The sequence below is a fragment of the Neophocaena asiaeorientalis genome, unplaced genomic scaffold (assembly GCF_003031525.2).
Source record: "Neophocaena asiaeorientalis asiaeorientalis breed wild unplaced genomic scaffold, Neophocaena_asiaeorientalis_V1.1 scaffold100, whole genome shotgun sequence".
Lineage (NCBI taxonomy): Eukaryota > Metazoa > Chordata > Mammalia > Artiodactyla > Phocoenidae > Neophocaena > Neophocaena asiaeorientalis.
Window position 1 is genome coordinate 3,621,957 of NW_020173955.1, and position 14,079 is coordinate 3,636,035.

At 37.4% G+C, this 14,079-nt stretch overlaps 2 protein-coding genes across 8 annotated transcripts in view; one reads left to right on the forward strand and one right to left on the reverse strand.

Moving 5' to 3' along the window:
* The window catches only part of PEX13 (peroxisomal biogenesis factor 13), a 33,211-nt gene extending 27,089 nt beyond the window's left edge, over window positions 1–6,122 (reverse strand). Inside the window, exon 1 of the mRNA XM_024752965.1 lies at window positions 5,979–6,122. Coding sequence (XP_024608733.1) covers window positions 5,979–6,070 — 92 coding nt within the window. The 5' untranslated portion in view covers window positions 6,071–6,122. The remainder of the gene's footprint in view (window positions 1–5,978) is intronic.
* A 102-nt stretch (window positions 6,123–6,224) lies between these two features.
* The window catches only part of PUS10 (pseudouridine synthase 10), a 64,622-nt gene continuing 56,767 nt past the window's right edge, over window positions 6,225–14,079 (forward strand). For 2 of the 7 annotated variants that reach the window (XR_003004229.1, XM_024752958.1), the window contains exons 1-4: window positions 6,446–6,596; window positions 9,487–9,627; window positions 12,148–12,411; window positions 13,156–13,242. Coding sequence is in view for 6 of the 7 variants with exons in the window: in XM_024752958.1 (XP_024608726.1) it covers window positions 9,502–9,627; window positions 12,148–12,411; window positions 13,156–13,242 (477 nt within the window). In the remaining variant the exon portion in view is untranslated. Of the gene's footprint in view, window positions 6,313–6,441; window positions 6,597–6,632; window positions 6,676–8,714; window positions 8,764–9,486; window positions 9,628–10,574; window positions 10,807–12,147; window positions 12,412–13,155; window positions 13,243–14,079 lie in introns of those variants that run through there. The other 5 variants (XM_024752961.1, XM_024752960.1, XM_024752959.1 and 2 more) reach the window with 5 other exon arrangements.

Genomic DNA, 14,079 nt, shown 5'->3' on the forward strand with positions numbered 1-14,079 from the left:
TTCATGGAAACAATTATAAAACACTACTTAAAGCAAAAATGAATGTCAAAATCTCACCAATTGCACCTTACACAATACTGATGGATAAAAAGGCTTACTTGATCTTTACATAAAAGTTCCAATAAAATATAAAGTTCTAATAAAAATCCCAATAAGTCTTTTTATAAAGGCTAAGTGCAACAAAGGCAATTATGAAGAACAGCAATGTGTGGAGGATCTTGACATACCAAATATCAAAACTTATTATAAAGACAGTGTGGTGTTAGCATAAGAATAGATAAATACAGCAACAGAACATATTATAAAGTCCCCCAAACAGAACCACACATTTAGGAGAACTTGGTGTGATATAGATGGCATTATAAAGTAGTATGGAATAAACTACTTAATAAATGGTGCTGGGATAATAAGTTATCCACATGGAAAAGAATTGAATTCTCTATTTCACACTGATTTTTATACAACAAAGCCAGTTCCAGGTGGATTAAAGATATGAATGGGGGGCTTCCCTGGTGGCACAGTGGTTGAGAGTCCGCCTGCCGGTGCAGGGGACACAGGTTCATGCCCCGGTCCGGGAGGATCCCACATGCCGCGGAGCGGCTGGGCCCGTGAGCCAAGGCCGCTGAGCCTGCGCGTTCCGAGCCTGTGCTCCGCAGCGGGAGAGGCCACAACAGTGAGAGGGCCTGCGTACCGCAAAAAAAAAAAAAAAAAAGATATGAATGGGAAATGAACAGTTAAAAGAAGATATAGAGAAAAATTTTCCTGATCTGAGGTAGAAAGGGTTTCTTAACCAAGACAGAAAAAGCACAAATAAAAGATGAAAAATTTGGCTATACTAATATTAAAATATCTGTACAACAAAAATGAACATGAATGTAAATAAAGCAATAAGACAAGCCAAAGATTGAAAGATAAAAACAAAATAGGATCAGTACAAACAATAAAGTAGTCCTACAAATTGATAAGCAAAGATAAAGCCAACATAAAAGTGGGCAAAAGATTACCAACAGAAAAAATTTCAAATCAACATTCAAAAAGATCCTCAATTTTATTACTGATCAGAGAAGTGCAAATTAAATACCATTTCACATCTATTTGATTGGTAAATACAGTACTACAAAATAACATCAAGTGTTGGAAAAAATGTAGAGAAACAGAATACCTTGCTAGTGAAAATGTAAAAATTGGTATACGACCACTTCGAGGAGCACCTTGATGATAGTCAGTACTTGAAGATAAGCATACCCTTCCAACAAGCAACTCTCCTCCCAGAAAACCTCTTGGAAACGTGCACAGGGAGAAAGACACATGAATGTTGACTGCAGTAGCTTTAAATATTTAACAACTAATACTCTAATATCTATAACAGAACAAATAGTTTGCTTTTATATAACAGAATATCCTATGGCAGTTAAAACGAACTACAGGCATACCTCATTTTATGATGCTTTGCTTTACTGCGCTTTGCAGATCGTGTTTTTTACAAATTGAAGGCTTGTTGCAACCCTGTGTCAAGCCCATCTATCTGCACCATTGTTTGAACAGCATTTGCTCACTTTGTCTCTGTGTCGCATTCTGGTAATTCTCACCATATTTCAAACTTTTTCATTACTATTATATTTGTTATGGTGATCAGTGATCTCTTATGTTACTATTCTAGTTGTTTTAGGACACCATGAACTGTGCCCCTATAAGACAGCAAACTCTCAAAATAAATGTGTGTGTTCTGACTGCTCCAGCGACCAGCCTTTCCTCCCAAGTCTCTCTCTCTTCTCGAGATTCCCTTATTCCCTAAGACATAAGAATGTTGAAATTAGGCCAGTTAATAACCCTACAACGGCCTCTAAGTGTTCAAGTGAAAGGAAGAGTCACACGCCTCTAAATCAAAAGCTAGAAATGATTAAGCTTAGAGAGGAAGGCATGTCAAAAGTCAGGAGAGGCCAAAGGCTAGGCCTCTTGCACCAAACCGTTAGCCAAGCTGTGAATGCAAAGGAAAAGTTCTTGAAGGATATTAAAAGTGCTACTCCAGTGAACACGCTATTGATAAAGTGAAACAGCCTTATTGCTGACATGACGAAAGTTTTAGTGGTCTAGCTAAATCAGAGCAGCCATTAACATTCTCTTAAGCCAAAACCTAATCCAGAGCAAGGCCCTAACTCTTTTCAATTCTGTGAAGGCTGAGAGGTGAGGAAGCTGCAGAAGAAAAGTCTGAAGCTAGCAGAGGTTGTTTCAGGAGGTTTAAGGAAAGAAGCCATCTATCATAAGAGTGCAAGGTAAAGCTGCAAGTGCTGCTGTAGAAGCTCCAGCAAGTTATCTAGAAGATCTAGCTAAGATAATTAATGAAGGTGGCTATGCTAAACAACAGATTTTCAATGCGGACAAAATAGCTTTCTATGGGAAGAAGATGCCATCTAGGGCTTTCATGGCTAGAGGGAAGGCAATGCCAGGCTTCAAAGCCTCAAAGGACAAGCTGACTCTCTTGTTAGGGGCTAATGCAGCTGGAACTTGAAGATGAAGCCAATGCTCATTTACCATTCTGAAAATCCTAAGGCCCTTAAGAATTATGCTAAATCTACTCTGCCTGTGCTCTATCAGTGGAACAACAAAGCCTGCATGACAGCACATCTGTTTACAATATGGTTTACTAAATATTTTAAGCCCACTGTTGAGACCTAGTGCTCAGAAGAAAAGATTCCTTTCAAAATATTACTGCTCACTGATAATGCAACTGGTCACCCAAGAGCTGATGGAGGTGTACAATGAGATTAATGTTGTTTTCATGTCTGCTAGCACAATATCCATTCTGTAGCCCATGGATCAAGGAGTCATTTCGACTTTTAAGTCTTATTATCTAAGAAATAAATTTCATAAGGCTATAGCTGCCATAGATAGTGATTTCGCTGATGGACTTGGGCAAAGTAAATTGAAACCCTTTCTAAAAGGATTCACCATTTTAGATGCCATTAAGAACATCTGTGATACATGGGATGAGTTCAAAATATCAACTTTAACAGGAGTTTGGAAGAAGTTGATTCCAACCCTCACGGATGACTTTAAAGGGGTTCAAGACTTCTGTGAAGCAAGTAACTACAGATGTGGTGGAAATAGCAAGAGAACTAAAAATAAAAGTGAAGCCTAAAGATGTAACTGAATTGCTGTAATCTCATGATAAGACTTTAACAGATGAGGAGCTGCTTCTTATGGGTAAGCAAAGAAAGTGGTTTCTTGAGATGGCATCCACTCCTGGTGAAGAAGATATGAAGACTGTTGAAATGACAAGGGATTTAGACTACTATGTAAATTTAGTTGATAAAGCAGCATCAGGGTTTGAGAAGATTTACTCCAATTTTGAAAGAAGTTCTACTGTGGGTGAAATGCTATCAAACAGTACTGCATGCTACAGAGAAATGTTCGAGAAAGGAAGACTCAACCAATGTGGCAAACTTCATTGTCGTCGTATTTAAAGAAACTGCCACAACCACCCCAGCCTTCAGCAACCACCTCCAATGAGTCAACATCGAGGCAAGACTCTCCACCAACAAAAAGATTACAACTGGCTGAAGGCTCAGATGATGGTCAGCATTTTTTTAGCAATGAAGTATCTTTAAGGTTATATACATTGTTTCTTTAGACATAATGCTATTGCACACTTAATAGACTACAGTAGAGTGTAAACGTAACTTTTATATGCACTGGGAAACCAAAAAACCTCATGTGACTCGCTTTATTGCGATATTCATTCGCTTTATTGCGATATTTGATTTACTGCAGTGGTCTGAATCCAACCTGCAATACCTCCCAAGTATGCCTGTACAGTTATAAGAATGAACAAGATAAATCTCAAAATAAATAATACTTAGTGGAAAAACACTTTGCAAATGATACATACAGTTCGAATATATTTAAAGTCAAAAATATACTGAATAATAATACATACATATATACATATGTAATGTACATACAAAGCTAAATACTGAAGTATAAAAACATTGTGTACAATAAAAACCAAATAGGGACAGTAGTTACCGTAGGAAAGAAGAATGGGAGGGTTTAACTGTTGCTCTAATTTTTATTTTTTTAAAAATCTGAGGCAAATCTGGTAAAATGTTAATATTTCTTAAAGCTGGGAGCTAATACACAAGTATTTATCATCTTACTCTCTACCAGTCTCTAGGTGTTTAAAATACTTCACATTTTCTTAAAAAGTGGGAAAATGGTTAATCTTACATAAACAGAACTTTAACAGATGCAAAAATAAAACGTCTCTCTTCTAAAGAGCAGTCCAAATTTTTAAAGAAGGTCAAACCACTCATAAAAAAAGGTAGCAGATGCTACCTTTATATTAGCAAAAAATGCTAATCTGCCTGCTAATGCAGGGGCCACGGGTTTGAGCCCTGGTCTGGGAAGATCCCACATGCTGAGGATCAACTAAGCCTGTGCACCACAACTACTGAGCCTGTGCTCTAGAGCCCGCGAGCCACAACTACTGAAGCCCATGTGCCTTGAGCCCATGCTCCGCAACAAGAGAAGCCACTGCCATGAGAAGCCCACCCACCGCAACGAAGAGTAACCCCTGCTCGCTGCCAACCAGAGAAAGCCTGTGCGCAGCAACGAAGATCCAACGCAGCCAAAAATAAATAAATTTATTTTTTTTAAAGTAGCATAAAGTGTCATCCTAACTTAATAGCAAAATTAAAGCTTACTACTTATGTACCTTCATTATTAAATAAAGTAGCAATTGTGTTCAAACACCTTAAAAAAACATTACAAGATTTTAGAACATAGCAGAAATACATTCCAGTATGTTGGGGATTTCTATGTAAGTAAACCTACCACAGTAGGCAATGTGACATTCGAGTCTCACCATCTGAATTAAAATGCCCAGATCCACAGACTTAGAGAACAGAACTTATGATTACAAGGGCGGAAGGGATAGATTGGGAGTTTGGGATTGACAATGCACACACTGTTATATTTAAAATGGATAACCAACAAGGACCTACTGTATAGTACAGGGAACACTGCTTACTATTCTGTAATAACCTAAATGGGAAAAGAATTTGAAAAAGAATAGATACATGTATGTGTATAACTGAATCACTTTGCTGTACACCTGAAACTAACACATTATTAACCAACTCTGCTCCAATATAAAAAATTTTTTAAAAAGGTGTCCAGATCCACCCAACACAAAACACGTTCTTCCTGGCAACAAGAACCCATTCTCTATGTGAAATTCTTCTCTTTTATTCTATTTTAGCCTTTTTTGAGTTGTAGATCCATTTAACACTGATTAAAACCAAACAAAAAACCACAGGCCTTAGAAAAAAATCACACACTATCTAGCACACAAAGGCCACTCGTAGGCCTCAGTTTTTAACTCCCGCTTGTTGCTTTTCCAAATCTTTATCCGAAACATTGCTGAATTATGCTAGAAAAGAACACAATCTGTACAGGCTTGAGTTCCAGTTGTGTAAAAGTAACCTTTTGGGCTTTCACCAACTTGTTGAGAGATGGTTAAAAGCTTTCGAGAGACTTTGCTCCCTGACGAGCCGGGGCCGGGCAAATGCCTCTCTCACCTGCTACGGACCCAAAGTCTTAACTCTTTAAGGTGGGGGTGGCGGGGGGAAGAGAGTCGTGCAGTTCAGTCAGGGTGTCCCCCAAACAGAAGGGACAGGTGGTACCTGACCCTTTCTTCCAAGCACCGGCACTCAGACAGGAGCCCAGGACTATCGCTACCCACCCCCCCCGGAAACGTCGCTGCCGAGAGCCGCCGAGTCAGAAACAGCTGTCTGACACCGAAATTCCCCTTGCAGGCGCCCCGGCGGCACTTCGACCTCCCTTAAGACTAGGAGTGTGGGTGGGGGCTGGTTGAGAGGGGGAGGGGATACTTCACACCCAACAACGGCCTCAACCGCCTCCTGCCAAGTCCCCGCTATGGCCCACAAAACTCGCGGCCTGAAAAATCGCACACTCACTGGAAAGTGGTGCCGGGTCCTGACCCCGGCCCGGCCCCCGGAATCCGGCGGGTCTCCCAGGGTTTCGGGGGAGGCGGCGGCTGGGACGCCATCTCCGCCTCCTCTCAGATCCCGCTCTGCGCTGGGACTCTCCAGGCCCGAGGACACCAGCCGCTTAAGCGCCAGGCACAACATGCAGAGTGCAGAGCCCTCCACCCGGCCCTCCCCTGCAGTCAGGATGTGGTTTGTGGTGCTTTGCTGGCTGGTATTACAGCCTAGGAGGATGCCACTAACCTATGGGAAGAAACGCTTTCTTTTTATTTGCCTTGGAAAGAACTTCCATTCTAAACAGAGGGTAAGAGCTCATCGATATTTCTGGTGGCGGCTATAATGTCCTAGACGTCAGAGTCCCAAGGAGGCTTCCCTGGGACAAGTCCTGCAAGCGGCCGAGAGTACTGCCCCACACACCACTCCTCCACCCGCGGGGCAGGCAGGGTGCGTGGCGGCCGGCCAGGTATCTTGACTGGTTTCCCTGCAAACAAGCAGGGGAGAATTCACTCAGTCCTCGCGTGAGGGAGCTGGTACTTTTTGTTCTATAGCTCTCGTTTCCTCGGGGAACAGAATTGCTAGACGCAATAGGTGCGTTGTCTTTAGTCTTCCCCGTTCCCTCTGAGGGCTGGAAGGGGTTAAATCTCTAGCTCCGGCGCCGTGGGAGAAGGTGAGGCAAGGGAGGTCTGAGGAGAGGGGGTGAGGACTGCATGCCGGAGAGGTGTGGATGGAGGGGATCGTTTCCTTCCAGTGGGAGAGGCTTTGTTAGCAAGGAGGGGTGAGTGGGAAGTGTTTGGGGACCCGACTGAAGGTGAGAAGGGCTTCCTTGGTTGGCCAAAGGAAAGACTGGAGGTTAGACCTGGGGTTGAACTTTCCAGAAATCTAGAGTAGATTCCACTGCTGAGTGTATCGGTAGCGCGATGAAGTTACGAGCGCCTTTCTTTAAAAATCCACACCCCACCCCCACCCCACAAGACGAATGACACCCTTCTGTATGAAAATGAGTTTTAAAAGATCCCGGGATGTGAGACTCAGCCTGGTTTTTTTGCCTGCTCCTGGCCTGTTTGTAATAAATAGTTTCTGTAATCGTCCGAGAAGTGAAAAGAAAAACCATCTTCTCTGGTAAACCAGAGACGGGGTTAGTTACCATTGATTTGTGGAGCAGGGACTGGATCGCCGTAGGATCCTGACACCTGGGAAGAGATTCTGTTGCAATGATATGTTCCAGTTCTTCGGGTAAAGTAAACACGTAAACGAAAAACAAACATCTTAAAGGCAACTGACAATGAAAACCTTACAGTACGGGATGCATTTCTCAGGGCTTGGTTTCAAAGATAATAAATCTAATATGGAACAACTGATTTCTGATGTCTTATGAAATCCTGGCATTTCAGCGCTGTACATCAAGATGAAACAACCAAATTTAAGAACGTATTTTTTCCTAATGTTAACGCGCTTGGGAAGTCGCTAGATTGTTGCTAGGTGAAAGTGATCTTGAGAAATTTGTAATGCCATTCGATTACTGACATAATTACGGAAGAGGGTTTGTAAGACCTCTTCAAATTACTCAAGACAGGAGATTTCCTAATTCTGAACGGGTTTGGAAACTTTAGAGCCAAGAGAGTATAATGTGTCATTTATTGACTAGCGTGATACCTTTGTTCTAGTGAACCTATTGGAGAAACAAACATTGTCTTTAAGCCAACGGGGGGGAAAAAGCATACATTTTAATACAACTATTTAACTTAAGTCTCCTGGGAAATCTTTGATACAAAGTGCCCATCTTAAGCACTCAGTCCTGGATTTATTTATTGGACAGGAGGGTTTATTGGTTTCTCTTTCTGAGTTAAAAGTTAATTCTCAATTAAGTGAAATCCTTGGCTTTAGCTAATGGAAAGGCGGAGATAAAAAGGACGAAATAGAAACAGTTTCTCTGTGAGGGGAATGCAGTTGGGATACACTTAAAATGCTGATAATCAGCTCCTCAAAGAATCCCAACCCCTTATCAGCATCAAACTATTAGATTAAATGAGCTGGGGGAAGGGATTAAGATCGTTTGTAAATAACAATGATCACACAGAGCTTCGTTATGCAGAGGTTGTTCTTTACATATTTTGTACTTTCTGGAGCTCAAATTTACTTAGGCAATCCTAAATCAGTGTTTCCCAATCTGGGTGTCTGAAAGTTCTCACTGGTGTGTCCAGAGAAGCTTGGTTTTCTTCCCTTTCCCTCCCTGACAACTTACATATTCTGGTACCTGAATTAGAACCCAGCCACAGGCAATCTGGTTTTTGTAGTCCTGCTTGCTGACCTTATTTTTATGGTGAAGAGTTCCATAGTCCTATCTGTTTTCTGTCAAGGATCTATTCTTGATAAGTGGCCACAAACATTTAGAAACTTGAAAGTAAGTAGTGGGTTTTAAAGGGTTAGAAAACACAAACTAATTCTAAGAGTCACATCTTTATAGTAAGCAGTTGGTAAGAGCTTCACCCTCCACAAATACTAAGTTCATTTGAATTATGAAAATAAACAAATTAAAGGTGCCACAATCTTTTATCTCTATGACCTCAGTACCATAACCATGCAATCATAGTTTTATAAAATATCACTAGTTCCTCATTTTAAAGTAATGTGAGCTGATTCATTAATCAGAAGACCTTTTTTTCCCTCCAAACAGAATGACTACGAAATTTAATTTTCATTACCCCACTCCTTCCTGGCAACAAGAACCCATTCTCTATGTCGTATTTACTTCCAAGTGAGTTTGTTCAAATTGCAAAAAAGTGGCAACTTGTTTTAGATAATAATTACTCTAAAATATTTTGCACTTTATTTGTTTTTGTTGGAGTTTTTACTTGTGTATGAAAGGAAGATTTTTCTCATTTTGCTAATAGTTGGCTTTTATTTAGTTATTATTTCATCAAAGTAAAATTGATGTTTTTGAATCTGATCAGTTTGCTTTGAATACTTGACTGCTTAACTATCATTAAGGGCAGTCAAGTATTACATAACGTAGACTGATCTGATTATTTTTTCTAGCAAACTCATTTTTTATTTCTAACAGGAAAGTTTATTGAATTTACAACTCTGTGTTCTCAAACAATGCTGAATGGTACAAAATAAAAAGCAAAATTACACTCTGTATTCTTGTTTTCATTACCCTCCTTAGAGACAGCCATTTTTTATTAGTTTTTATTTCTTTTGATTGATTTAGTTATGTTGATGCACTTTATCATAATCCAGAATGTTAAAGTCCTTGACAATTAGAAACTTTTACCTGATCCATCTAATAAATTGCCTTCAAGTTTTTGTTTCAATATGGATATAATGAAAGGGACATTATTGGAGAATACCAAATAGTGATTTTCAAATATAAATGTTTTATCTTTAAAGATTTTTATCCTTAAAGGTGACCATATATTTGTCTGTGAAAGTAAAACACAAAAGGTGCTCATTAGTTTTACTTTTTCTTTTTTTCTAGTTGTAGTTATTTAATATGTTTCCACTGACTGTGGAAAACAAGCATGTGGCCCAGTTGTTGCTCAGTACTGGTACCTGTCCAAGATGTATCTTCAGATTCTGTGGTGTGGATTTTCATGCACCATACAAACTTCCCTACAAGGTAAGGGTATTTACTTTCTTTCTCTCTCTCTTTCTTTCTCTCTTCCTTCCTTCCTTCCTTTTTTTTTTAAGTTAAGAAAGGGTCTTAAATCAATACCTGTGTATTTGAGGGCAAGTATCTGTTCATAACTCTTCATTAAATTTTTTAAAAAACTATAATAAAGTAGTTACCGATAATGGTAATTTTGGAATTGCCATTACCATATAAAATGTAAGTTCCTTCTTAAGTGATTATATTTAACATTTAATGTAGTGAGATCTTTGTGAAGCAATTCACTGGTGCATTTAATGTTTGCATAGATCTTTCCTAAAGAATATCTAGACAGAATATCACAAAATAGTGCATCTCACCAGATATTAGTAAAGTGTAATGGGGAGGTGGAAGCATGGTGGGTTTAGTTGCCTTTTTTCTTTTTCTGTTTTCTGTATTACCACTTGTATTTACAAATAGGTGTTTGCAACTCTCTAGAAGTAAATGCTTATTATCACTTACCACTATTAATAGCAAAAGTAATATACTGAGGTCTTTGACATTTATGGTAATATACAGAGAGCGTTGACATTTAATAGAATATTTCATATAAAATATATAACATTTTGTGAAATGTATTTTATTCTAACAGTGATGTTCTTTTCAGAGGCAGATAGTAATTATATACATATGTGTAAATATGTACTTATAAACAGTACGAATACACCGCACACACACACACACACGCACACACACACACGCACACACACACACACACATACACATTCAGCTTCCTATAATTTAAAAAAATTGCCCAGGAGTTAGCAATGGCAGTCATTTCTCCTATGTATTAGTTTCTATTATTTTGGAAATAATTATATCCAGTATTCATATAGCATTATTATATGTCAAGCTCTCATATAATCCTCACAATAACCTATTAGGTAAGTACATACTATGATTGTCTCTATTTTCAGATGAAGAAACTGAGGCACAGAGAGGTTAAGCAACCTGCCCAAAGTTACACAGCTATTAAGTGAGCAAGCTAGGATATGAACTGTCTGTCTGAATCCAAAGCCTAGAATTTGGAGCTAGAAGACATGGATTTGAATCCCAGTTTCACCACTTTCCAGCTTCAGTTTTCTTCTCTTAAATGGGCGTGATGATAACATCCACCTCACAGGATTTTAAGGGACAATATCTAATAAAGTATGTGAAAACACTTTGAAAACTGGAAATGGTACATATGCTATGATGATTAATATATACATCTATATTTCTTTATACGCATAATGACTATGAAGTGATAAGATTGAGTTTGTGTAACTTGCCTTACAATTTTTTTCAGACACACTTATAATCTATTATTTTATACATATGTTGTAAGTTTTAAAATATATATTATAGAAAGACGCTTAGTGTTACCAACTTTTGTATCATTTTATGTAAATAAACATGAAAATATCTGAGGACTTTTCTGGGTAAATATATTTTGATATTTTCTATTCATGTGATATATGTACACATGCATGTATCTATACGATGTTATATTGACATTATAGGTCTTAGGTAATAATAAACATATTTGTGTGGGCCATAATATGCCTGTATGTGTATATGTGTATGTATTTCTCTGTTAAAGATTTAATAGGAGAGCTCATGTCTTAATAAAATGAATTAAATTTGTTTGAGTGAAAGATTTTTCCCTTTAGAGTCAGTAAATTGTAATATGAGTGAATTTCAAAAGGATATTTATTCAACAACTGAATAATAAAACCTGCCCAATTTAGACAAAACAGAAGAAAAGTCCTTTGAGTATTTAGATGAGTGGAATGTCTGAAATATTATAGTGGTTTGAAAGGAATGCCACTTTTTACATTCCAATACAAAGAGTGACAGAAATTAGGCAAACCAGAATGTAGTAGAGGGCTTTTTTCAATTAATGCCTGTAAATGGTTTGTAATTATGATGCCAAATTTCAGCATTGCCAGCATCTGTTTGCCTTTGTTTAGTAAATTGACTAGAAATTATTTTTACTTAATAGACTTCTAATCTATGTAATTTTTCATATTTCATATTAAATATTGTACATATGAAGTTTTAGTGGTTGTGAGATTATTAAATAACCTAGCATAGATGGAAATTCAGTTTGCATTTCTATTTGCTAATAATTAGAATTGAAGTTGGGTTTTTTTGTTTTTGTTTGTTTGTTTTGCTGAAATTAGCAAGTGAATGACCCTCACAACAGAACTACAGGCCAAATTAATAAATTTGTTAATGGAGCCTTTCCATCTCAGATTTAGGATTTTAGCTTCACTGATGTATGAAACTCTTTTGAAAAAATATTCACACATATATTATAGGAATTAGGTATTCTCTTTTAAATTCTCCTGAAAGCCAGTGCTGGCTAATAAAACTAACTGCTCCAGAACTGATATAAGTCAGCATTGTATAAGTCTGTGATGTATCATAATTTTCACGCTTCATCTTACCCTTAAGGACATTGTTAAAGGGTCATTACTTTTTTTTTTTTTTTAATTAACTTTCCAGGAGTTGCTCAATGAACTGCAAAAATTTCTGGAAACTGAAAAAGATGAATTAATTTCAGAAGTTCCAAACCCACCTCCCAAGAAAATTCGACTACAAGAACTAGAAGATGGGATTGATGGGATGGATAATCTGAGTCAAAATGGAGAGGGAAAGATCTTGATTATTGAAGATGGAAGCATTGCTTCCAAGAACTCAAATTTAAATGTATGCAATGTATGCCTAGGAATTCTTCAAGATTTCTGTGAAAAAGAGTTCATTAAAAAGGTAAACTGTTTTTTTATTAATGTGCGATTCGTAAAGATTTTCAGTTCTAAGGCCTAGAATTCTTGTATCCAAAGGAACAATGCCATTCGTTTCAAGTTGTTTCACACAAATGGATCATTAGAACGTTTTCTTAATTTTTTTAAAAAAAGCCTACTATTCTCAAATTACCTTTTTATCAACATGTCTGAAAATTAATGAAATATGTATCCATGTATTTCAGTTATGAGTGCTGTTCAATTGAACAAAAATGTAGCAGTTTTCCCTTTGCTGTTTAACATAGCTAAGGAGTTAGAGAAAAGTTCTTCTTTAGTCATACCTTTTAGTGTCTAGAAAAGACTAGTGTTACAGCCTTGAGGAAGGTACATGATTGAAGGTGGGATTGCTTTTTGTTTCCAGGTATCAAGAGTGCCTATTTGGCTTTATTTTGTTTAAGATCTTTTCTGAATTACCAGGTGACTTAATAGAAAAGTATTTTGACATTCAACAGGTTGTTCTGCAGGTGAGTCCTGGCTCTTTTGGCACCTTGTGATATCAGTCCTCAGGGTCATAGTTGGCAAATATTTGATTTCAGGATGTTTGTGAGAGTTCCTACTCAAAGGTAAAAGTGTAGAAGTTTTGCAGTGTCATCTCATGGACCAAAAATTCATGTTATGAAGATTAGTGTAAAAATTTGAGCAGTTCCTGGGAATTTATATAATACTTTTTTATGTAATAAAAAATACTTTTTATGTAATACTTTTTTAGGTGTGCCAAAAGGTTGAGGCCTCTGGGTTTGAATTCACCAACTTGGTATTGTCAATCTCCTTCCCACCACAGCTATCTGTAAGAGAGGTAAGGTCATTTACATACATAAAACTATATGTGAAGTACACAATAGAAATTTCTAAAAATATAGGAAAGTATAAATATTCCTTCCCATATTATATTTTCACATTTTATGAATTTATTGAATGACTGAAAGCATTACATTATTATAGTTGCTTAATGATGTTGAGTGAATGGATGAGAAAAGGAATTACTGGTTCAAGTTAGTTTATTCATCACAGTACTGCCATCTTTTTAAAAGGTCCTAATTCAGTAGCAACATTCATTGAGTGGCATGTTGGTCAGAGAAAGATATTTGACCAGGACTTCAGAGATCTTTTGGGGCAGATGTATATGTTTTATAATGGTCCTAGGATAAGATCATTTTAATTTTGATGAGCCTTCTCTTTTCCAGAGTAAAATATAAAAAGACGGCACCTCTTTTAGTCAATGGAAAAAGGGAGAGAAATAGCCTCATATTTATTTTAACTTTTTTCTTTTGGTAAGTGAAAAAAATAATAGTAGTCATTATTGTAATGTTCCTGTGTGTAGAAACTGATGTGAAAACACAAAACTATCTTTGTTAATACTGTTAAATGTAGTATAGAGAGAATGGCCTCTGTAACCTCAAATTATAATGAGCTGTAAACACATCTATTTATATGTATGAGGTATATTTTCCCTAAGAATCCCAAAGCATCACCTTACATCTTATACCATCATTTTCTTTGGGTGAATATATTTATTAGTCCCTAAAAGGCTAAAGATTGACTTAAGACTTGTTGAGGCTGGATAAATGATAGAGAAGAGCTGGGAAGTGAAAAAGAGTAGAGTGATTTTAAGTAGTATCTCTGTTGATGACAA